The sequence below is a fragment of the Buteo buteo genome, chromosome 31 (assembly GCF_964188355.1).
Source record: "Buteo buteo chromosome 31, bButBut1.hap1.1, whole genome shotgun sequence".
Classification (NCBI taxonomy): Eukaryota; Metazoa; Chordata; class Aves; order Accipitriformes; family Accipitridae; genus Buteo; species Buteo buteo.
The window spans coordinates 3,012,631-3,036,906 of NC_134201.1; the positions used below are offsets into that span (position 1 = coordinate 3,012,631).

A 24,276-nucleotide genomic window follows, 5' to 3' on the forward strand; every position below is an offset into this window, starting at 1 on the left:
AGGTCACGTTGACCCTAGAAAAGAGTCACGGGTCAGGTTTGGTTGACCCCAGAGAAAGATTTGGGGGACGGTTGGGTTGGGTTGATCTCAGATAAGGGGTTATGGGTCACGTTGACCCTAGAAAAGAGTCATGGGTCAGGTTTGGTTGACCCCAGAGAAGGATTTGGGGGACGGTTGGGTTGACCCTAAAGAAGGGTCACGGTTCAGGTTTGGTTGACCCTAGAGAAGGATTTGGGGAACGGTTGGGTTGGGTTGACCCTAAAGAAGGGTCATGGGTCGGGTTAGGAAGACCCTAGAGAAGGATTTGGGGGACGGTTGGGTTGGGTTGATCTCAGATAAGGGGTTATAGGTCACGTTGACCCTAGAAAAGAGTCATGGGTCAGACCGGGTTGACCCTAGGGAGGGGCCATGGGTCGGGTTGACCCTAAAGAAGGGTCACAGGTCAGGTTAGGAAGACCCTCGAGAAGGATTTGGGGGACGGTTGGGTTGCATTGACCTCAGATAAGGGGTTATGGGTCACGTTGACCCTAGAAAAGAGTCATGGGTCAGGTTTGGTTGACCCCAGAGAAGGATTTGGGGGACGGTTGGGTTGACCCTAAAGAAGGGTCACGGGTCAGGTTTGGTTGACCCTAGAGAAGGATTTGGGGAACAGTTGGGTTGGGTTGACCCTAAAGAAGGGTCATGGGTCGGGTTAGGAAGACCCTAGAGAAGGATTTGGGGGACGGTTGGGTTGGGTTGATCTCAGATAAGGGGTTATAGGTCACGTTGACCCTAGAAAAGAGTCATGGGTCAGACCGGGTTGACCCTAGGGAGGGGCCATGGGTCGGGTTGACCCTAAAGAAGGGTCACAGGTCAGGTTAGGAAGACCCTCGAGAAGGATTTGGGGGACGGTTGGGTTGCATTGACCTCAGATAAGGGGTTATGGGTCACGTTGACCCTAGAAAAGAGTCATAGGTCGAGTTTGGATGACCCTAGAGAAAGATTTAGGGGACGGTTGGGTTGGGTTGACCTCAGATAAGGGGTTATAGGTCACGTTGACCCTAGAAAAGAGTCATGGGTCAGACCGGGTTGACCCTAGGGAGGGGCCATGGGTCGGGTTGACCCTCCAGAGGGGTCACAGGTCAGGTTTGGTTGACCCTAGAGAAGGATTTGGGGAACAGTTGGGTTGGGTTGACCCCAGAGAGGGGTCACAGGGCAGGCTGACCCCGGTGAGGGGTGAGTCTGGCCCTAGAGGGGGGGATTATGGGTCGGGTTGACCCCAGAAGAGGTTGCTGGGTAAAGTAGGGTTGACCCGCCCCAGGGTGGGGTGGGGTGGAGGACCTCCCCTGCTCCTCTCTGGACCTGGGGATGGGTCACATGGGGGGTTCCACGGGGCGGAGGGGGCAGAGGTGACTCCAGCCCATTCCACCGCGCCCCTGAGGCGCTGCCATTACCCACCCAACTAACCCGCTAACCACCCATCTAACCAGCTAACCGCCACCCAGCCAGCCAGCTAACCAACCACCCCAACAGTTAACCGCCCAACCGGGTAACCACCGCCCATCCGCCCAGAGAACTACCACCCATCCGAACAGTTAACCACCCACCCAACCAGCTAACCAAACGCTCATCCGTTCAGCTAACCACCCACCCAACCCCCTAACCAAACACCCATCCGGCTGGCTAACCGATCGCCCAATCGCCTAACCGTCCACCCCATCAGCTAAGCAGCCGCCCATCCAACCCGGTAACCAATCGCTCAAACAGCTAACTGCTCCTCCAACCAGCTAACCAGTCACTCAACCAGCTAACCAGTCACTCAACCAGCTAACCAGCCACCCACCAGCCATCCAACCAGTTAACCGACCGCCCACCCACTCAAACAACTAACCAGTGCCCCCCCCATCCAAACAGCTAAGCAACCAACCAGCTAACTACTGCCCACCCGGCCCGCTAACCAACCGGCCGACCGCCCAACTAACCGGCTAACTACCCACCCAACCAGCTCCCAACCCATCCGACCGCCCATCTAACCGCCAGCCATCCAACCAGCTAACCAACCGACCCCCTAACTAACCCGAGAACTGCCAGCCCGCTAACCAACCCACTGCCCAGTTAACCAACCAGCCCGTTGCCCACCTAACCAGCTAACCAACCCATCCACCGCCCAGCCCGCCAACCCAGCTCATCACCCGTCCGGCTCACCGCCCACCCAACTAACCAACCACCCATCCAACCAGCTAACGAGCCCTGCCCCTCCCATCCAACCATCCCGTCACCCGCCCGCCCGACCCACCAACTCCCCAACAGCTCAACTTCCTCCCCAATCACCCGCTGACCCAACCGGCCAATCAGCCGCTCTCCCAACCAACCAGCCGACTGCTCCTCCAAGCTCCCGCCCAACCCACCGGCCTGAGCAACCAATCACCCACCCAACGAGCCCACCAAGGACCCCCTCGCCTGCCCAAACACCCCACTGGTGACCCGGCCACCCCGTCACCCACCCACCCACCCCGTTGACGACCCAACCGTCCCGTTGATGACCCAGCCACCCCAAAGACCCAACCGTCCCCTCAACGACCCAACTGCTCCCTCAACGACCCAACCGCCCCCTCAACGACCCAACAATCCCCAAAGACCCAACTGCCCCCTCAACGACCCAACCGTCCCCATTAAAGATCCAACAATCTCCATCAACGACCCAACCGTGCCCTCAGTGACCCAACAATCCCCATCAACGAGCCAACTGCCCCCTCAACGACCCAACCGCCCCCCTCAACGACCCAACCGCCCCCTCAACGACCCAACCGCCCCCTCAACGACCCAACCGTCCCCATTAAAGATCCAACAATCTCCATCAACGACCCAACCGTGCCCTCAGTGACCCAACAATCCCCATCAACGACCCAACTGCCCCCTCAACGACCCAACCACCCCCTCAACGACCCAACCACCCCCTCAACGACCCAACCGTCCCCCTCAACGGCCCAACCGTCCCCCTCAACGACCCAACCGTCCCCCTCAACGACCCAACCGTCCCCATTAAAGATCCAACAATCTCCATCAACGACCCAACCGTGCCCTCAGTGACCCAACAATCCCCATCAACGAGCCAACCGCCCCCTCAACGACCCAACCGTCCCCTCAACGACCCAACCGTCCCCTCAACGACCCAACCGTCCCCATTAAAGATCCAACAATCTCCATCAACGACCCAACCGTGCCCTCAGTGACCCAACAATCCCCATCAACGAGCCAACTGCCCCCTCAACGAGCCAACTGCCCCTTCAACGACCCAACTGCCCCCTCAATGACCCAACCGTCCCCTCAACGACCCAACCGTCCCCTCAACGACCCAACCGTCCCCATTAAAGATCCAACAATCTCCATCAACGACCCAACCGCCCCCTCAACAACCCAACCGCCCCCCTCAATGACCCAACCGTCCCCAAAGACCCAACCGCCCTCCTCAACGACCCAACCGCCCCCCTCAATGACCCAACCGCCCCCCTCAACGACCCAACAACGCCGACGACGACCCAACCATCCCACCGACGACCCCAACCGCCGTCAACATCGCCACCCCCCTACCCCATCGCCCGCTCCCCCCACCGCGCACCCTAACCCCCCCCCCCCCACCCCGGCCGAGGAACCACCCCCACTTAGATTTCCCGCCCCGTGGGGGCCACCGCAGCGCCGCCACCGCCGCGCCCCCGCGCTGCCCCCCACCCCGCGCCGCGGCGGGGAGGGGGGGGGAGCCGGGGGGTTCCCCCGCCCCCCCCGAGCTCTGTATCGTCCCCTCGTGGTCTGTGATGTATTTGCTACGAAACCCATGCCACAAACGCACCTGCCTCCGCCTCCTTCCTTCCTCCTCCTCGGGATGGGGCGGGGAGGGGCACGAGGGGCGGGGGGTGGTCCCTACGGCTCCTATATGGTCCCTACAGCCCCCTAGAGCGGCCATGGGGTCCCTATAGATCCCTCGGTGCCCCTACAGCTCCTAGATGGCCCCTACGGCCCTCCCAGAGTGGTTATGGGGTTTCTATACCCCCCCCCCCCGACATCCCTACGGCTCCTTCGTATTCCCAGGGGGTCTCCCATGGGTTCCTACAGCCCCCTATAGCTGCCATGAGGTCCCTACAAGCTCCTAGAGCCCCCTACAGCCTTCTGTAGCCCCCTATAGCCTTCTACAGCCCCCTATAGCCTTCTATACGACCCTACAGCCTTCTGTAGCCCCCTATAGCCTTCTACAGCCCCCTATAGCCTTCTATACGACCCTACAGCCTTCTACAGCCCCCTATAGCCTTCTACAGTCCCCTATAGCCTTCTATAGGACCCTACAGCCCCCTTTATGGCTCTATGCGCTACCAAATAATTCTATATAAAACCATACCTTCCTATATAGTTACTCAAAGCTCCCTGAGCGCCACGCGGTTGCCTAAAATGCCGGATGACCCCCCCTATAGCCCCATATAGCGGCTCCACGCCCGGTCCATGGTCTCCTGTAGATCCATACAGCCCCTGCGTTCCCATACGTTTACGTCCCCTATAGCCCCATGCAGCCCCTATAGATTTGCGTAACGTCCGGTGACACGGTCGAGGCCATAAGTTCCCTATAGCCCCACCCATTCCTTATAGATCCATAGGGTCTCCTACAACCCTGTAGAGCCCATCCGTCCCCGTACAGCCTATACGGCTCCCTACGGCCCCTATAGGTCCAGGAAGCCCCCCACAAGGTCGTGTCCGTCCCCCCCCCATCCCCTATAGGTCCCCAAGGAGCTTAGGACCGACGCCCGGATCCCTCGGCCAAGCGGCACGAAACGGGGCCGTTTCCATAGAAATTTAATTGGGCGCCGAGGGCGGGGCCAAGGCACCGGTGGGGGGCGGGGGGGAGGGGGGGTGTCCCGGAATTTTTGGGGGTGCCCCCCCACCCCGTCAGGGGTCAGGGAGGTCGTCGGCGAGCAGCATGGGCGAACCGAGCTGGAGGTCGCGTTGGAGGCTCTCGAGGGCGGCCGGGCTCAGGCGATGGACCTCCAGCCAATCGGCGAGCAGCGAGGCCGACAGCGGCGCCGAATCGCCCTGGCTGCGGTGGGGAGGGCGGGGGGGGGGCGTGTCCTCAGCCCGGATTCGGGGGGTCTCGTCGTCGTCCCCCCCCCCCGTCATCCCCCAAACCCAAGGATGCTTGGGGACCACCCAAGGATGCGGTGGGGAATGGGAACACCCGGACGCTTGGGTTCCGTTCCCACCGGAACGCCCCGGATCCCGTTCCCACCGGAACGCCCCGGATCGGACACCCGGATCGCTTCTCACCTGTCCTTGGTGTCGCCCACCATGTCCAACGATTGGCTGAGAAACTCTTCCAGGTCGAAACCCACGCCGTAGCCAGCCCCGCTTCCCTTGGGGGTCACCGAAAAAACGGGGGGCAACAGGTCCTCCACCTATAGGGGGGGAGGACGATGATGATGATGATGGTCAGCCCAGGGACACCTAGGTCCCCGCCCCGGGCTGGGATTGGACGCCTAGGACCCTCACCTGCGACTTGGAGAGCTGCTGGGTGACGGTGGCAACGTCGGGGTCCGCCGGGAGAGGGGCGGCGGGGGGTTCGGACCAAACTTCGGGGGCCGGCCAGGTTTCGGGGGGTCCCCCGCAAGGTGGGGGGCAAGGGGGAGGGGGAGCGGGGGGGCGGGGAGGGGGCGGGGGGCGAGGCGGGGCCCCGTCCCGCATCTTGGTCCAACGCTCGAGGAGGTGGCGGTCGTCGTCGGTGAGGACGAGCCCCCGGAGCCCCTCACCGCGGCCTCGGGGCTCGCGCCGCTCCCGTTCCCGCTGCTTCTTCTCCCGCTCTTTCGCCCGTTCCTGCCGCCGCCGGCGCTTCTCTTCCCGTTCCCGTTGCCGCTCCGCCGCCGTCACCGGCTTCCGGCCCTCTGGTGCCTCCGGGGCTGCGCATGGTGGCTCTGCGGAGGTTCCAGGAGACCAGGGATGGAGCCATCAACCCAACCACGACCAATCCCTGCGACCCAGGAGTCCGGGGATGGAGCTCCAACCCAACCCAACCCCAACCCAACCCAACCACAACCAACTCTGTGGACCCAGGAGTCTGGGGATGGAGCTCCAACCCAACCCAACCCAACCACAACCCAACCACAACCACAACCCAACCCAACCACAACCCAACCACAACCACAACCCAACCACAACCACAACCCAACCCCAACCACAACCCAACCACAACCACAACCCAACCACAACCAACTCTGTGGACCCAGGAGTCCAGGGATGGAACCACCAACCCAACCACCATCACCCGTTGGGACCCAGGAGTCCGGGGATGGAGCCCCAACCCAACCACAACCCAACCCAACCACAACCCAACTCTGTTGACCCAGGAGTCTGGGGATGGAACCACCAACCCAACCACAACCAACCCTCGGGACCCAGAAGACCAAGAAGGGAGACACCTACGCAACCACAACCAATCCTCAGGACCCAGGAGTCCAGGGATGGAGCCCCAACCCAACCACAACCAATTCTGTGGAGCCAGGAGCCTGGGGATGGAGCCCCAACCCAACCCAACCACAACTCAACCCCAACCCCTACCACAACCCAACCACAACTAACTCTGTGGAGCCAGGAGACTGGGGATGGAACCGCCGACCCAACCACAACCACAACCAACCCTCGGGACCCAGAAGACCAAGGAGCGAGACACCTACGCAACCACAACCAATCCTCGGGACCCAGGAGTCTGGGGATGGAGCTCCAACCCAACCACAACCCAACCCCAACCACAACCAACTCTGTTGACCCAGGAGTCCGGGGATGGAACCCCAACTCAACCACAACCCAACCCCACCAACTCTGTGGACCCAGGAGTCCAGGGATGGAACCCCAACCCAACCCCAATCCAACCCAACCACAACCATAACCCCACCAACTCTGTTGACCCAGGAGCCTGGGGATGGAACCGCCGACCCAACCACGACCACAACCAATCCTTGGGACCCGGAAATCCGGGGATGGAGCCCCAACCCAACCCCAACCACAACCCAACCCCAACCCCAACCAACTCTGTCAACCCAGGAGGCCATGGATGGAACCCCAACCACAACCACAACCCAACCATACCCAACTCTGTGGAGCCAAGAGCCTGGGGATGGAACCGCCGACCCAACCACGACCACAACCAATCCTCGGGACCCAGAAATCCAGGGATGGAGCTCCAACCCAACCACAACTCAACTACAACCACAACCCATCCCCAACCAACTCTGTTGACCCAGGAGTCCGGGGATGGAGCCCCAACCCAACCCAACCACAACCCAACCATACCCAATTCTGTGGAGCCAAGAGCCTGGGGATGGAACCGCCGACCCAACCACGACCACAACCAATCCTCGGGACCCGGAAATCCGGGGATGGAGCCCCAACCCAACCCAACTGAACCACAACCCAACCCAACCCAACTCTGTGGAGCCAAGAGCCTGGGGATGGAACCGCCAACCCAACCACGACCACAACCAATCCTCGGGACCCAGAAATCCGGGGATGGAGCTCCAACCCAACCACAACTCGACCACAACCACAACCCAACCCCAACCAACTCTGTCAACCCAGGAGGCCATGGACGGAACCCCAACCACAACCACAACCCCACCATACCCAACTCTGTGGAGCCAGGAGCCTGGGGATGGAACCGCCGACCCAACCACGACCACAACCAATCCTCGGGACCCGGAAATCCGGGAATGGAGCCCCAACCCCACCCGTAACACTTCAGGGCACCCAAGTATCTGGGTGCCCCTCACCTTTGCTCTTGTTCCTCATGGCCGACTTGAGCAGAGCGGCCTTGAGGGCAGCCTTGGTGTCGTCGGAGATGGCGCCGTCCCGCTTGGGCGCCACGGGGGCCCCCGGCTCCGCCTTCACCCGGGGAGAGTCCATTGGGCAGTCAGGAGCAGGGGCGGGGCCGGGGCTTGGCATGTCCACATCGGCGCAGGGCCAGGGTGGGCCAACGCCGGCCACCGCGGCGTTGGGCACGTTGACGTTGGCGGCGCCGACGTTGGCCATGGTGGCGTTGACGTTGGCCATGGCGGTGTTGGCCATGTTGACGTTGCTGTTGGTCATGGTGGCGCTGATGTTGGCCATGGCAGCGTTGGCCATGTTAACGCCGGCCATATTGACGTTTGCCAGGGTAGCGTTGGCCATGTTGACACCGGCGTTGGGCACGTTGACGCTAGAGTTGCCCATGGTGACGTCGGCCATGGCAACGTTGGCCATGGCGATGCTGGCGTTGGCCACGTTGACGCTGGCGTTGGCCACGTTGACGCTGGCCGCGCTGACGTTAGTTGCGTTGACGCCAACGTTAGCCGCATTGATGTCGCCCACAGGGACGCTAACGTTGGTCACGGCGCCGTTGGCTGTGTTGACGCCATCGCCAGCCCCGCTGGCCGCGCTTTCGGTGCCGCCGGCCGGAGCGAAGGCAATTTGCCGCCGGATACCGTCGCGGCGGGCGTGGAAGTCGGCGATCTCGGCCACGATGGCTGCCTTGATCTCCTCTTTGGTGAGCGCCCGGCGGTCGAAGGCAAAATCAAAGGCGGGGACGCACTCGGGCTCGTCCTCGGGGTCGTGGTACTTGGCCAAAAACGGGTGCCGCAGCGCCTCGGCCACCCCCACCCGCTCCCGCGGGTCAAAGCGCAGCATCCGACCCAAGAGCGCCAACGCCGCCGGCTCGGCGTCGCCGAAGAGGCTTTCCCAAGGCACCGCCGGCCGCGGCGGCAGGCTCTGCACGTAAGCCCGCACCCGTTCGGCACCGATGGCGGCCATGACGGTGGCCGGCGGCGTTCCCAGCACCGCCATGATGAGCTGCAGCTGGTGGACGTAGTTCCTGCCGGGGAAGAGCTGCCGGCGACCCAACATCTCGGCAAAAATGCACCCAACCGACCACATGTCGATGGCACGGGTGTAGCGGTGAAGCGAGAGCAGCAGCTCTGGCGCCCGGTACCAGCGGGTGGCCACGTACTCGGTGAGAAAGGCTTTGGCGTGCCGCGGGTCGGCCCCCAGGCCCCGGGCCATGCCGAAATCGCCGATCTTCAGCTCGCAGTTCTCGTTCACCAGCAGGTTGCTCGGCTTCAGGTCACGGTGGAGGACGTTGGCCGAGTGGATGTACTTGAGGCCCCGCAGGAGCTGGTAGAGGAAGTAGCGGACGTGCTCCAGCGTCAGCGGCTGCGCCGAGTGGATGATCTGGTGGAGGTCGCTCTCCATCAGGTCCAGCACCACGTAACTGCAGGCGGGAAGGAGCACCCAAGCGTCCGGGAAGGGCTGGAGATGGCCCCGTGGGCACCACCACCCCTTCTGTGAGCTCGGGTGGCCGGGTGGGCTCCATCCCACGTATTCTCCCGCCCCACCAGAGCACCCAGGAGGAGCTGGGAACGTGCCTACGGGGGCCACCACAACCCAACGTCCCCAACCGGCCAAGTGGTCTCCAGCCCACATCTTCTCCCGCCCCACCAGAACACCCAGAAGGGGATGAGAACGTCCCTACGGGGGCCACCACCACCCAACGTCCCCAACCGGCCAAGTGGGCTCCATCCCACATCTTCTCCCACCCCACCAGAGCACCCAGAAGGGGATGGAGATGTTCCTACGGGGGCCACCACCACCCAACGTCCCCAACCGGCCAAGTGGCCTCCATCCCACATCTTCTCCCGCCCCACCAGAGCACCCAGAAGGGGATGGAGATGTTCCTACGGGGGCCACCACCACCCAACATCCCCAACCGGCCAAGTGGGCTCCATCCCACATCTTCTCCCGTCCCACCAGAACACCCAGGAGGGGATGAGAACATCCCTACGGGGGCCACCACCACCCAACGTCCCCAACCGGCCAAGTGGCCTCCATCTCACATCTTCTCCCACCCCACCAGAACACCCAGGAGGGGATGAGAACATCCCTACGGGGACCACCACCACCCAACGTCCCCAACCGGCCAAGTGGCCTCCATCTCACATCTTCTCCCGCCCCACCAGAGCACCCAGGAGGGGCTGGGAACGTCCCTACGGGGGCCACCACCACCCAACGTCCCCAACTGGTCAAGCGGGCTCCATCCCACATCTTCTCCCGCCCCACCAGAGCACCCAGAAGGGGATGGAGATGTCCCTACAGGGGCCACCACCACCCGGGGGGACGCTGGGGCATCCGGGACACGCACACGGAGCGGAACTCGCCGTAGGGGACGGTGGGTTTGAGGATGTCCTTGATGCCGATGATGTTGTCGTGCTTGAAGTGCTTGAGGATCTTCAACTCCCGCAGCGTCCGCTTGGCGTTGGTCACCACGTCGAAGGCGTTGGGGATCTTCTTGATGGCCACCTGCTGGCCTGAACGTCCCGCGGACCCAGGCGGCCGGGGCGGGGGGCTCGTTACCCATCCCGGCATCCCCCAGGGTGCCCACCCAAGCACCCGGAAAGGAGCCAGGATGATGGGAATCCCCCATCCAAAGGGACCCGGGTGGCCGGGAACCCCCCGATCTCCCACCCAAGAGGGTCCTGGTGGCCGGGTGCCCCCCAATCTCCCACCCAAGGGGGTCTGGGTGCCCCCGATCTCCCACCCAAGGGGGTCTGGGTGCCTGGGTGGCCCCCGATCTCCCATCCAAGGGGGTCCCAGTGGCCAGGAGCCCCCCAATCTCCCACCAAAGGGGACCCAGGTGGCTGGGAACCCTCCAATCTCCCACCCAAGGGGGTCCCGGTGGCCGGGAACCCCCTAATCTCCCACCCAAGGGGGTCCTGGTGGCCCTGATCTCCCACCCAAGGGGGTCCGGGTGCCCCCCAATCTCCCACCCAATGGTACCCAGCTGGCCAGGACCCCCCAGTCTCCCACCCAAGGGGGTCCCGGTGGCTGGGTGCCCCCCAATCTCCCACCCAAGGGGGTCTGGGTGCCCCCAATCCCCCACCCAAGGGGGTCCAGGTGGTTGGGAGACCCCCGATCCACCACCCAAGGGGGTCCCAGTGGCTGGGTGCCCCCTGATCTCCCACCCAAGGGGGTCCCAGTGTCCGGATGCCCCCCGATCTCCCACCCAAGCGGGTCTGGGTGCCCCCGATAACCCACCCAAGGGGACCCAGGTGCCCAGGAACCCCCCGATCTCCCACCCAAGTGGGTCCAGGTGGTCAGGAGGCCCCCGATCTTCCACCCAAGGGGGTCTGGGTGCCCCCCAATCTCCCACCCAATGGTACCCAGCTGGCTGGGACCCCCCAATCTCCCACCCAAGGGGGTCTGGGTGTCCCCGATCTCCCACCCAAGGGGGTCCCGTTGGCCGGGTGCCCCCCAATCTCCCACCCAAGGGGGTCCGGGTGGCCGGGTGCCCCCCAATCTCCCACCCAAGGGGGTCTGGGTGTCCCCGATCTCCCACCCAAGGGGGTCCCGTTGGCCGGGTGCCCCCCAATCTCCCACCCAAGGGGGTCCCGGTGGTTGGGTGCCCCCCGATCTCCCACCCAAGGGGGTCCCAGGCGTCCGGCTCACCGGTGTCGCGGCGGCGGGCGGAGCTGACGACGCCGTAGGCGCCGGTGCCGATGGTCTCGATGACCTCGTACTCGTCGCCCACCTCGAAGGTGACGTCCAGCGCCCGCGCCTTCAACAGGGCCAAGGGACCCCCCCCGGCCCCCGAACCCCGTCCGGGGGGGTCCCGTCTCCCCCCGGCTTCTGAATCCGCCTCCGTCATGGCGCCTGCGTCACCTCGTCAGGGCACGGAGCCTGGGAGCCAGGCGGCCGTGCCCCACGCGGCTCGGGGACCCCGATTTTGGGGTCCCACAAGTCCCAGGGACCCACATATCCTGGGGACCCCGATTTTGGGGTCCCATGTGTCCCTGGGACCCACATATCCCGGGGATCCCGGAGTCTGGGCCCCACTTTTCCTATTCCTGGGCACCCACATATCTCAGGGACCCCGATTTTGGGGTCCCACGCATCCCACGGACCCACATATCTCGGGGACCCCAATTTCGGGGTCCCACATATGCCAGGGACCCACATATTCTGGGGACCCCGATTTTGGGGTCCCACACGTCTCAGGGACCCACATATCTCAGGGACCCCGATTTTGGGGTCCCACGCATCCCACGGACCCACATATCTCGGGGACCCCAATTTCGGGGTCCCACATATGCCAGGGACCCACATATTCTGGGGACCCCGATTTTGGGGTCCCACTCATCTCAGGGACCCACATATCTCAGGGACCCCGATTTTGGGGTCCCACGCGTCCCAGGGACCCACATATCCCGGGGACCCAGATATCCCAGTAACCCCAGCGATCAGGCCCCCCACATCCCAGTAAGCCCAGCACTCGGACCCCCCGCATCCCAGTAACCCCCACATCCCAGTACCCCAGCAATCAGCCCCCCCATTCCAGTAACCCCAGCACTCGCCCCCCCACATTCCAGTAACCCCAGCACTCAGCCCCCCCACATCCCAGTAAGCCCAGTAGTCAGGTCCCACGCATCCCAGTAACCCCAGTGCCCAACCCCCCCCATCCCAGTACCCCAGCAATCAGCCCCCCCATTCCAGTAACCCCAGCACTCGACCCCCCCCATCCCAGTAACCCCAGTACTCGCCCCCCCACACATCCCAGTCACCCCAGTGCCCAACCCCCCCCCCATCCCAGTAACTCCGGTACTCAGCCCCCCCATCCCAGTAAGCCCAGTAGTCAGGCCCCACGCATCCCAGTAACCCCAGTACTCGCCCCCCCCCATCCCAGTCACCCCGGTGCCCAACCCCTCCACACCCCAGTAACCCCGGCACTTGCCCCCCCACATCCCAGTAACCCCCCATCCCAGTGACCCCAGCACTCACCCCCCCCCATCCCAGTAAGCCCAGTAGTCAGGCCCCACGCATCCCAGTGACCCCAGTGCCCAACCCCCCCCATCCCAGTAACTCCGGTACTCAGACCCCCCACATCCCAGTAACCCCAGTGCCCAACCCCCTCCCATCCCAGTAACCCCAGTACTCAGCCCCCCCACACCCCCGTAACCCCAGTAGTCAGGCCCCCCACACCCCAGTAACCCCAGTACTCCCCCCCCCACACCCCCGTAACGCCAGTGCCCAACCCCTCCACATCCCAGTAACCCCGGCACTTGCCCCCCCACATCCCAGTAACCCCCCCATCCCAGTGACCCCAGTACTCACCCCCCCACATCCCAGTAACCCCAGTGCCCAACCCCCCCCCATCCCAATAACCCCAGTACTCCCCCCCCCCCACATCCCAGTCACCCCAGTGCCCAACCCCCCCCCCATCCCAGTAACTCCGGTACTCACCCCCCCATCCCAGTAATCCCAGCACTCAGCCCCCCCACATCCCAGTAACCCCAGTAGTCAGGCCCCACACATCCCAGTGACCCCAGTACTCCCCCCCCCACACCCCCGTAACGCCAGTGCCCAACCCCTCCACATCCCAGTACCCCAGCACTTGACCCCCCACATCCCAGTAACCCCAGTACTCGCCCCCCCCCGCATCCCAGTCACCCCAGGGCCCAACCCCCCCCCATCCCAGTAACCCCAGCACTCACCCACCCCATTCCAGTAACCCCAGTACTCACCCCCCCACAGCCCAGTAACCCCAGTGCCCAACCCCCCCACATCCCAGTAACTCCGGTACTCACCCCCCCATCCCAGTAAGCCCAGCACTCAGCCCCCCCACATCCCAGTAACCCCAGTAGTCAGGCCCCACGCATCCCAGTGACCCCAGGGCCCAACCCCCCCCCATCCCAGTAATCCCAGTACTCAGCCCCCCCATATCCCAGTAACCCCAGTACTTGCCCCCCCACCCCCCAGTCACCCCAGTACTGCCCCCCCCCATCCCAGTCACCCCAGTGCCCAACCCCCCCCCACCCCAGTCACCCCACTACTCCCCCCCCCATCCCGGTCACCCCACTACTCCCCCCCCATCCCCGTCACCCCACCCCCCCCCCGTAGAACACCCCCCCCAGGACCCCTCCCCCCCCCCAGCGGCCTAGGCCCGTCGCTGCGGGAGCGGGGCGGTTGCCATGGCGACGGGGCTGTTCCCATAGCGACGGCGCTGGGGGGGGGGGGGGGGGGGCGAAAACAACCCCCCCGCGGGACCACTCACCGCCGCTCCCGCCGCTCCCCGCTCCCCGCCGGATATGGTACCGCCCGGCCACGCCCCCCCCCCCCGCCTCTAGGCCACGCCCCCGCCTTCCTCCGCCCAGGCGCCAACGCGCTTTGCCTTTGCCCCCGCCGGCGGCCACGCCTCCGCTTCCCGCCGACCAATCGGAGGAGAGGGGGGGGGCGTGGTTCAGAGGGGAAAGGAGGGGAGGCGGGGGAAGGGGCGGGGCGGGGATAAGGGGGCGGGGATAAAGGAACGGTGTTGCTAAGGGGCGGGGCGATGCTAAGGGTGGGTGGTGCTAAGGGGCGGGGATAAGGGGCGGGGCGGTGCTAAGGGGGCGGTGCTAAGGGAATTGGTGTTGCTAAGGGGCGGTGCTAAGGGGCGGAGCGTTGCTAAGGGGGCGGTGCTAAGGGGATTAGTGTTGCTAAGGGGCGGGGCATTGCTAAGGCTGGGCGGTGCTAAGGGGCGGAGCGTTGCTAAGGGGGCGGTGCTAAGGGAACGCGTGTTGCTAAGGGGCGGTGCTAAGGGGCGGTGCGGTGCTAAGGGGGCGGTGCTAAGGGAATTGGTGTTGCTAAGGGGCGGTGCTAAGGGGCGGGGCGTTGCTAAGGGGGCGGTGCTAAGGGAATTTGTGTTGCTAAGGGGCGGTGCTAAGGGGCGGGGCGTTGCTAAGGGGGCGGTGCTAAGGGGCGGTGCTAAGGGGCGGGGCGTTGCTAAGGCTGGGCGGTGCTAAGGGGCGGAGCGTTGCTAAGGGGGCGGTGCTAAGGGAACGCGTGTTGCTAAGGGGCGGTGCTAAGGGGCGGGGCGGTGCTAAGGGGGCGGTGCTAAGGGAATGGGTGTTGCTAAGGGGCGGTGCTAAGGGGCGGGGCGTTGCTAAGGGTGGGTGGTGCTAAGGGAAGGGGCGTTGCTAAGGGGAGGGGCGCTCAGGGAATGGGCATTGCCAAGGGGAAGGGCGTTGCTAAGGGGCGGAGCTAAGGGGAGGGGGCGTTGCTAAGGGGGCGCTTAGGGGAGGGGCGTTGCTAAGTGTGGGTGGGGCTAAATGGGGCGTTGCTAAGGGAATGGGCGGTGCTAAGGGGCGGGGCGTTGCTCAGGGAACGGGCGTGGCTGAGGGAGTGGGCGGTGCTAAGGGGAGGGGGCGTGGCTAAGGGGCGGGGCGCTCAGGGAATGGGCGTTGCTACGGGGAGCGGCGTTGCTAAGGGGCGGGGCGCTGCTGGGGGCGTTGCTAAGGGCCACCCCTGCGCGTTGCTAAGGGGCGGGGCGTTGCTAAGGGGCGGAGCGCTCCTGGCGGGGGCGGTGCTAAGGGGGCACCGCCAGCAAAGGGGGGGGGGGGGGGGAAGACACGGTGAAAGGAAGCGACGTCACAGCGTGGGCGGGGCTTGAAGCCCCGCCCCCTCCTCCCCTCCCCTCCGGCCTAGCACCTCGGGGGGAGCCCGGACCCCCCCAAACCCCCCCAAAAAAGGGCGGCCCCGCCCCCCCCAGCCCCCCCCCACGGCCTCCAGGTGAGGCGGGGTCGGGGGCCCCTCACCCCCCCCCCCATGCCCGACCCCCCCCCAAATTAATTTTCCTCTCCCCCCCCCCCCCAAAAATAACCCAAAAAACCCCCCCAACCCCCCCCCCAGGCTGCCCCATGGAGGCCCCGAGCGGAGCCACCGAGGGGACCCCGAAGGAGACGGCGGAAGGTGAGACCCCCCCCCCCGGGGTGGGGGGGGTGGGAAAGGGGGTCCCATCGTCCGGGACCCCCAAACCTCAACCAGGGGGGGCTGGAAGGGGAAATCCTGGGATTTGGGACCCCCAAACCCTTCCCAGGGGGGGCTGGAAGAGGAAATCCTGGGATTTGGGACCCCCAAACCCTTCCCTGGGTGGGCTACAAGACCAAATCCTGGGATTTGGGACCCCCAACCCCTTGTAGGGTGGGCTAGAAGGGGAAATCCTGGCGTCCGGGACCCCCAAACCCTTCCCAGGGTGGGCTAGAAGAAGGGACCCCCGTGTTGGGGACCCCCAAACCCGTTCCGGGGGGGGCTGGAAGAGGAAATCCTGGGATTTGGGACCCCCAAACCCTTCCCTGGGTGGGCTACAAGACCAAATCCTGGGATTTGGGATCCCCAACCCCTTGTAGGGTGGGCTAGAAGGGGAAATCCTGGGGTCCGGGACCCCCAAACCCTTCCCAGGGGGGGCTGGAAGGGGAAATCCTGGGATTTGGGACCCCCAAACCCTTCCCTGGGTGGGCTACAAGACCAAATCCTGGGATTTGGGACCCCCAACCCCTCGTAGGGCGGGCTAGAAGGGGAAATCGTGGGGTCCGGGACTCCCAAACCCTTCCCAGGGGGGGCTGGAAGGGGAAATCCTGGGATTTGGGACCCTCAACCCCTTGTAGGGTGGGCTAGAAGGGGAAATCCTGGGGTCCGGGACCCCCAAACCCTTCCCAGGGTGGGCTAGAAGGGGAAATCCTGGGATTTGGGACCCCCAACCCCTTGTAGGGTGGGCTAGAAGGGGAAATCCTGGGATTTGGGACCCCCAAACCCTTCCCAGGGTGGGCTAGAAGGGGAAATCCTGGGATTTGGGACCCCCAACCCCTCGTAGGGTGGGTTAAAATAAGGGATCCAGGTGTTTGGGACCCCCAAACCCTTCCCAGGGTGGGCTAGAAGAAGGGACCCCCGTGTTGGGGACCCCCAAACCCTTCCCAGGGGGGGCTGGAAGGGGAAATCCTGGGATTTGGGACCCCCAAACCCTTCCCAGGGTGGGCTACAAGACCAAATCCTGGGATTTGGGACCCCCAACCCCTCGTAGGGTGGGCTAGAAGGGGAAATCCTGGGATTTGGGACCCCCAACCCCTCGTAGGGTGGGTTAAAATAAGGGATCCAGGCATTTGGGATCCCCAAACCCTTCCCAGGGTGGGCTAGAAGAAGGGACCCCCGTGTTGGGGACCCCCAAACCCGTCCCGGGGGGGCTGGAAGGGGAAATCCTGGGATTTGGGACCCCCAAACCCTTCCCTGGGTGGGCTAGAAGGGGAAATCCTGGGGTCCGGGACCCCCAAACCCTTCCCAGGGTGGGCTAGAAAAAGGGACCCCCGTGTTGGGGACCCCCAAACCCGTCCCAGGGGGGGCTACAAGACCAAATCCTGGGATTTGGGACCCCCAACCCCTTGTAGGGTGGGCTAGAAGGGGAAATCCTGGGGTCCGGGACCCCCAAACCCTTCCCAGGGGGGGCTAGAAGGGGAAATCCTGGGATTTGGGACCCCCAACCCCTCGTAGGGTGGGTTAAAATAAGGGATCCAGGTGTTTGGGACCCCCAAACCCTTCCCAGGGTGGGCTAGAAGAAGGGACCCCCGTGTTGGGGACCCCCAAACCCGTCCCGGGGGGGCTGGAGGAGGAAATCCTGGGATTTGGGACCCCCAAACCCTTCCCTGGGTGGGCTACAAGACCAAATCCTGGGATTTGGGACCCCCAACCCCTCGTAGGGTGGGTTAAAATAAGGGATCCAGGTGTTTGGGACCCCCAAACCCTTCCCAGGGTGGGCTAGAAGAAGGGACCCCCGTGTTGGGGACCCCCAAACCCGTCCCGGGGGGGCTGGAAGAGGAAATCCTGGGATTTGGGACCCCCAAACCCTTCCCAGGGTGGGCTAGAAGGGGAAATCCTGGGATTTGGGACCCCCAACCCCTTGTAGGGTGGGCTAGAAGGGGAAATCCTGGCGTCCGGGACCCCCAAACCCTTCCCGGGGTGGCTAGAAAAAGGCACCCCCGTGTTGGGGACCCCCAAACCCGTCCCAGGGGGGGCTGGAAGAGGAAATCCTGGGATTTGGGACCCCCAAACCCTTGTAGGGGGGGCTGGAAGAGGAAATCCTGGGATTTGGGACGCCCAAACCCTTGTAGGGGGGGGCTGGAAGAGGAAATCCTGGGATTTGGGACCCCCAACCCCTTGTAGAGTGGGCTAGAAGGGGAAATCCTGGGGTCCGGGACCCCCAAACCCTTCCCAGGGTGGGCTAGAAGGGGAAATCCTGGGATTTGGGACCCCCAAACCCTTCCCTGGGTGGGCTACAAGACCAAATCCTGGGATTTGGGACCCCCAACCCCTCGTAGGGTGGGCTAGAAGGGGAAATCCTGGGGTCCGGGACCCCCAAACCCTTCCCAGGGTGGGCTAGAAGGGGAAATCCTGGGATTTGGGACCCCCAAACCCTTCCCTGGGTGGGCTACAAGACCAAATCCTGGGATTTGGGACCCCCAACCCCTCGTAGGGTGGGTTACAATAAGGGATCCAGGCGTTTGGGACCCCCAAACCCTTCCCAGGGTGGGCTAGAAGAAGGGACCCCCGTGTTGGGGACCCCCAAACCCGTCCCAGGGGGGGCTGGAAGAGGAAATCCTGGGATTTGGGACCCCCAAACCCTTCCCTGGGTGGGCTACAAGACCAAATCCTGGGATTTGGGACCCCCAACCCCTCGTAGGGTGGGCTAGAAGGGGAAATCCTGGGGTCCGGGACCCCCAAACCCTTCCCAGGGGGGGCTGGAAGAGGAAATCCTGGGTTTTGGGACCCCCAAACCCTTCCCTGGGTGGGCTACAAGACCAAATCCTGGGATTTGGGACCCCCAAACCCTTCCCTGGGTGGGCTAGAAGGGGAAATCCTGGGGTCCGGGACCCCCAAACCCTTCCCAGGGTGGGCTAGAAAAAGGGACCCCCGTGTTGGGGACCCCCAAACCCGTCCCAGGGGGGGCTACAAGACCAAATCCTGGGATTTGGGACCCCCAACCCCTTGTAGGGTGGGCTAGAAGGGGAAATCCTGGGGTCCGGGACCCCCAAACCCTTCCCAGGGGGGGCTAGAAGGGGAAATCCTGGGATTTGGGACCCCCAACCCCTCGTAGGGTGGGTTACAATAAGGGATCCAGGTGTTTGGGACCCCCAAACCCTTCCCAGGGTGGGCTAGAAGAAGGGACCCCCGTGTTGGGGACCCCCAATCCCTTGCATGGTGGGCTGAAAGAATTGATCCTGGGATTTGGGACCCCCAACCCTTTCCAGGGTGGGCTAGAAGAAGGGACCCCAGCATTTGGGACCCCCAACCCCTCACAGGGTGGGCTAAAATAAGGGACCCCAGTGTTTGAGACCCCCAACCCCTCACAGTGTGGGCTAAAATAAGTGATCCTGCCGTCCGGGACCCCCAACCCCCTGTAGGGTGGGCTAGAAGAGGAAATCCCGGTGTTTGGGACCCCCAAACCCTTCCCAGGGTGGTCTAGAAGAATTGATCCCAGTATTCGGGACCCCCAAACCCTCGCAGGGTGGGCTAGAAGAAGGGACCCCTGTGTTAAGGACCCCCAACCCTTCCCTGGGTGGGCTAGAAGAATTGATCCCGGCATTTGGGACCCCCAACTCGCCCAAGGGTGGGCTAGAAGAAGGGACCCCGGCGTTTGGGACCCCCAACCCTTCCCCAGGTGGGCTGGAAGGGGAAATCCTGGTGTCCGGGACCCCCAACCCCTCGCAGGGTGGGCTAGAAGAAGGGATCCTGGCGTTTGGGACCCCCAACCCGTCCCTGGGTGGGCTAAAATAAGGGATCCCGGCACTTGGGACCCCCGACCCTTCCTAGGGTGGGCTAGAAGAGGGGGTCCCAGCATTTGGGACCCACACCCCTCTCCAGGGTGGGCTAGAAGGAGGCACCCCGGCATTTGGGACCCCCAACCCTTCCCAGAGTGGGCTAGAAGAAGAAATCCTGGTGTTTGGGACCCCCAACCCCTTGCAGGGTGGGCTAGAAGGGGAAATCCTGGTGTCTGGGACCCCCAATCCATCCCAGGGTGGGCTAGAAGAGGGGACCCCGGGTTTTGGGACCCCCAACTCCTCACAGGGTGGGCTAGAAGAGGGGATCCCGGCATTTGGGACCCCCAACCCCTTGCAGTGTGGGCTAAAATAAGGGGTCCAGGCGTTTGGGACCCCCAACCTGTCCCAGGGTAGGCTAGAAGAAGGGACCCCGGCATTTGGGACCCCCAAACCCTTCCCAGGGCGGGCTAGAAGAATTGATCCTGGGATTTAGGACCCCCAACCCTTTCCAGGGTGGGCTAGAAGAAGGGATCCCATCGTCCGGGACCCCCAACCCCTCATAGGGTGGGCTAGAAGAAGGGACCCCGGCATTTGGGACCCCCAGTCCGTCCCAGGGTGGGCTAAAATAAGGGATCCTGGGGTCTGGGACCCCCAACCCTTCCTAGGATGGGCTAGAAGAGGCGACCCCGGCATCCAGGACCCCCAACCCTCTCCAGGGTGGGCTAGAAGGAGGGACCCCGGTGTTTGGGACCCCTAACCCCTCGCAGGGTGGGCTAAAATAAGGGATCCCGGTGTTTGGGACCCCCAAACCCATCCAAGGGTGGGCTAGAAGAGGGGACCCTGGCATTTGGGACCCTCAACCCCTTGCAGGGTGGGCTAGAAGGGGAAATCCTGGTGTCCGGGACCCCCAATCCGTCCCAGGGTGGGCTAGAAGAGGGGACCCCGGGTTTTGGGACCCCCAACTCCTCACAGGGTGGGCTAGAAAAAGGGACCCCAGCATTTGGGACCCCCAACCCTTCCCAGGGTGGGCTAGAAGAAGGGATCCCATCGTCCGGGACCCCCAACCCCTCACAGGGTGGGCTAGAAGAAGGGACCCCGGCATTTGGGACCCTCAACTCTTCCCAGGGTGGGCGAGAAGAGCAAATCCTGGCGTCCGGGACCCCCAACCCATCCCAGGGTGGGCTAGAGGAGGGACCCCGGCACCCGGGACCCCCAACCCGTCCCCGGGCGGGCTAGAAGAGGGTTCCCCCCCATCCCCCCGGTGTCCCTGACGCCTCCCCCCCCACCTCCCGGTGCAGCCGGACCCCCCGCCGGCCGCCCCTACATCTGCAGCGAATGCGGCAAAGCCTTCGGCCAGTGGTCGAAGCTGGAGCGTCACCGGCGGAGCCACACGGGCGAACGCCCCAACGCCTGCGGCGAGTGCGGCAAACGCTTCGCCCAACGCTCCCACCTGGCCCAGCACCTCCGGACCCACACCGGCGAGCGGCCCTACAAATGCGGCGACTGCGGCAAAGCCTTCGGCTGGAGCTCCAACCTGGCCCAGCACCGCCGGACCCACACCGGCGAGCGGCCTTACGCCTGCGCCGAATGCGGCAAAGCCTTCAGCCAAAGCACCAACCTGGTGAAACACCAGCGCGCCCACGCCGGCGAGCGACCCTACGCCTGCGGCCAGTGCCGGAAAGCGTTTTACCGTAGCTCCGACCTCCTCCAACACCAAGCCAGCCACTCCGGCGAGCGACCCTACCGTTGCGGCCAATGCGGCAAGAGCTTCGCCCAACGCGCCAACCTCCTCAAGCACGGCAAGACCCACGGCGGCGAGAAGCCCTTCCGCTGCGGCGAGTGCGGCAAAGGCTTCGTCCAAAGCTCGGAGCTCATCCAGCACCAGCGCAGCCACAGCGGCGAGAAACCCTTCGCCTGCGGCGAGTGCGGCAAACGCTTCGGCCACGGGGCCACCTTGGCCAAACACCGGCGGTTGCACCTGGGCTTGCAGCCGCACCGCTGCGGGGAGTGCGGGCGAGCTTTCGGCTTACGCTCGGCGCTGGCGCGGCACCAGCGGGCCCACGGGGAGGAGCGACCCTTCGCCTGCGGCGAGTGCGGGCAAGCCTTCGCCCTCCGCTCCAACCTGGCCCTCCACCGGCGGACGCACGCCGGCGAGCGGCCCTACCGCTGCGGCGAATGCGGCAAGGCATTCGGCATGAGCTCCACCCTGGTGCGGCACCAACGCATCCACACCGGCGAGAAACCCTACGGCTGCGGGGAATGCGGCCGGGCTTTCGTCCGTAGCGCCCACCTGGAGCAGCACCGGCGGACCCACACCGGCGAGCGGCCCTACGGTTGCGCCCGTTGCGGCCGGCGCTTTAGCCAGAGCTCCAACCTCATCACCCACGAGCGGGTGCACCTGGAGGAGGCCCACGGGGCGGCGCAGGGGCGGACGAGTTTGGAGATGTCCGAGGGGCAACCGGGCTCGGAGGCGTCGGAGGGGCGGCCAAAGACCGCGGTGATGGAGGTTCAACCGAGTTTGGAGATGTCGGAGGTTCTACCAGGCTCGGAGACGCGGTCAAAGACCGCGGTGATGGAGGTTCGACCGAGTTTGGAGATGTCGGAGGTTCTACCAGGCTCGGAGATGCAGTCAAAGACCGCGGTGATGGAGGTTCGACCGAGTTTGGAGGTGTCGGAGGTTCTACCAGGCTCGGAGACGTGGTCAAAGACCGCGGCGATGGAGGTTCAACCGAGTTTGGAGATGTCGGAGGTTCTACCAGGCTCGGGGGGGTGGCCAAAGACCGCGGTGATGGAGGTTCGACCGAGTTTGGAGATGTCGGAGGTTCTACCAGGCTCGGAGACATTGGAGGGGTACCCAAAGACCGCGATGATGGAGGTTCGACCGAGTTTGGAGATGTCGGAGGGTCAACCGGGCTTGGAGACGTTGGAAGGGCGCCCAAAGACCAAGACTTTTGGGATGCAGCCAAGCGCGGACACATCGGAGGGTCAACCAGGCTTGGAGACGTCGGAGGTTCTACCGGGCTTGGAGACGTTGGAGGAGCACCCAAAGACCGAAAGACTTGGGGTGCGCCAAGGTTTGGAGACGTTGGAAGAGCACCCAAAGACCAAGAAACTTGGGGTGCGCCAAGGTTTGGAGACGACGGAAGGGCGCCCAAAGGCCAAGACGCTTGGCGTACAACCGCGTTTGAAGACGCCGGAGGTTCTGGAAGGTTTGGAGAGCCCCGGGGAGCACCCAACTTTAGAGATGTTGGGGGAGCACCCAAAGACCAAGAGACTTGGGGTGCGCCAAGGTTTGGAGATGTTGGAGCACCCAAAGACCGAGAAACTCGGGGTGCGCCAAGGTTTGGAGACGGAGCACCCAAAGACCGAGAAACTCGGGGTGCGCCAAGGTTTGGAGACATTGGAGGAGCACCCAAAGACCAAGAAACTTGGGGTGCGCCAAGGTTTGGAGATCTTGGAGCACCCAAAGACCGAGAAACTTGGGGTGCGCCAAGGTTTGGAGATGGAGCACCCAAAGACCGAGAAACTCGGGGTGCGCCAAGGTTTGGATACATTGGAGGAGCACCCAAAGACCAAGAAACTTGGGGTGCGCCAAGGTTTGGAGATCTTGGAGCACCCAAAGACCGAGAAACTTGGGGTGCGCCAAGGTTTGGAGATGTTGGAGCACCCAAAGACCGAGAAACTTGGGGTGCGCCAAGGTTTGGAGACAACGGAAGGGCGCCCAAAGGCCAAGACGCTTGGCGTACAACCGCGTTTGAAGACGCCGGAGGTTCTGGAAGGTTTGGAGAGCCCCGGGGAGCACCCAACTTTAGAGATGTTGGAGGAGCACCCAAAGACCAAGAGACTCGGGGTGCGCCAAGGTTTGGAGATGTTGGAGCACCCAAAGACCGAGAAACTCGGGGTGCGCCAAGGTTTGGAGACGGAGCACCCAAAGACCGAGAAACTCGGGGTGCGCCAAGGTTTGGAGACGGAGCACCCAAAGACCGAGAAACTCGGGGTGCGCCAAGGTTTGGAGACATTGGAGGAGCACCCAAAGACCAAGAAACTTGGGGTGCGCCAAGGTTTGGAGATCTTGGAGCACCCAAAGACCGAGAAACTTGGGGTGCGCCAAGGTTTGGAGATGTTGGAGCACCCAAAGACCGAGAAACTCGGGGTGCACCAAGGTTTGGAGACGTTGGAGCACCCAAAGACCGAGAAAGTTGGGGTGCGCCAAGGTTTGGAGATGTTGGAGCACCCAAAGACGACGAAACTTGGGGTTCACCAAGGTTGGGAGACGTTGGAAGAGCACCCAACGGTGGAGACGCTTGGAGGGCGTCAAGGCTTGGAGATGACGGAAGGTCGACCGGGTTTGGAGACGTCGGCAACTCAACCGGAGACGAGGGAGAAGCGCCCAAAGCCGGAGAGACTTGGGGTGCACCAAGGGTTGGAGATGGTGGAGGAGCACCCCAAGACCGAGAGGCGCCCAACTGCGGGGGGGGCACCCCGAGGTGCTGGACCCCCGAGGGGCGGAGCTTCTCCCCAGGCCCCGAAAGTCCTGAGGGGGCGGGGAGGGACCCCGCCCTGCGACGCCGTTGGCTGAGGGAGGGGTGTGGGGCTGGGGCGTGGTCATTGGGTGGGGATGGGGGGGGAGGGATTGGCCGAGAAGGGGGGATGCCGGCAGGGGATTGGCTGGGAAGGGGGGGGT

At 63.9% G+C, this 24,276-nt stretch overlaps 2 protein-coding genes across 23 annotated transcripts; one reads left to right on the forward strand and one right to left on the reverse strand.

Annotated features, from left to right (window-relative positions):
* Positions 1 to 4,802: 4,802 nt before the first annotated feature.
* On the reverse strand, positions 4,803 to 14,142 carry MAPK7 (mitogen-activated protein kinase 7). 2 transcript variants are annotated; one of them, XM_075018842.1, is made up of 7 exons: positions 14,084 to 14,142; positions 11,482 to 11,685; positions 10,178 to 10,343; positions 7,779 to 9,250; positions 5,509 to 5,927; positions 5,287 to 5,414; positions 4,803 to 5,059 (listed from the first exon to the last, which is right to left on the reverse strand). In XM_075018842.1, exons 2-7 carry the CDS (start codon positions 11,678 to 11,680, stop codon positions 4,912 to 4,914), a joined length of 2,532 nt encoding a protein of 843 aa, XP_074874943.1. In that variant the 5' UTR covers positions 11,681 to 11,685; positions 14,084 to 14,142; the 3' UTR covers positions 4,803 to 4,911. The 2 variants fall into 2 exon arrangements, with proteins under 2 accessions (XP_074874943.1, XP_074874944.1); XM_075018843.1 differs by lacking the exon at positions 14,084 to 14,142 and having other exon boundaries at positions 11,482 to 12,330.
* A 1,521-nt stretch (positions 14,143 to 15,663) lies between these two features.
* Positions 15,664 to 24,197, forward strand: LOC142026044 (uncharacterized). 21 transcript variants are annotated; one of them, XM_075018807.1, is made up of 3 exons: positions 15,664 to 15,756; positions 20,891 to 23,599; positions 23,654 to 24,197. In XM_075018807.1, the coding sequence occupies exons 1-3, from the start codon at positions 15,705 to 15,707 to the stop codon at positions 24,169 to 24,171; spliced, it is 3,279 nt and encodes a 1,092-aa protein (XP_074874908.1). In that variant the 5' UTR covers positions 15,664 to 15,704; the 3' UTR covers positions 24,172 to 24,197. The 21 variants fall into 21 exon arrangements, with proteins under 21 accessions (XP_074874908.1, XP_074874913.1, XP_074874916.1 ...); XM_075018812.1 differs by having other exon boundaries at positions 23,756 to 24,197; XM_075018815.1 differs by having other exon boundaries at positions 23,807 to 24,197.
* Positions 24,198 to 24,276: the final 79 nt, after the last annotated feature.

Excerpts from the sequence above, each read along its gene's own strand:
- MAPK7 (XM_075018842.1), bottom strand. The coding sequence starts at position 11,680 with ATGACGGAGGCGGATTCAGAAGCCGGGGGGAGACGGGACCCCCCCGGA. Across the intron at positions 5,928-7,778 it reads CATGAGGAACAAGAGCAAAG|AGCCACCATGCGCAGCCCCG; the intron begins GTGAGGGGCACC and ends GAACCTCCGCAG. Across the intron at positions 5,415-5,508 it reads AGCAGCTCTCCAAGTCGCAG|GTGGAGGACCTGTTGCCCCC; the intron begins GTGAGGGTCCTA and ends CCCCCCCTATAG.
- LOC142026044 (XM_075018804.1), top strand. The coding sequence starts at position 15,705 with ATGGAGGCCCCGAGCGGAGCCACCGAGGGGACCCCGAAGGAGACGGCG. Across the intron at positions 15,757-20,890 it reads CCCGAAGGAGACGGCGGAAG|CCGGACCCCCCGCCGGCCGC; the intron begins GTGAGACCCCCC and ends CTCCCGGTGCAG.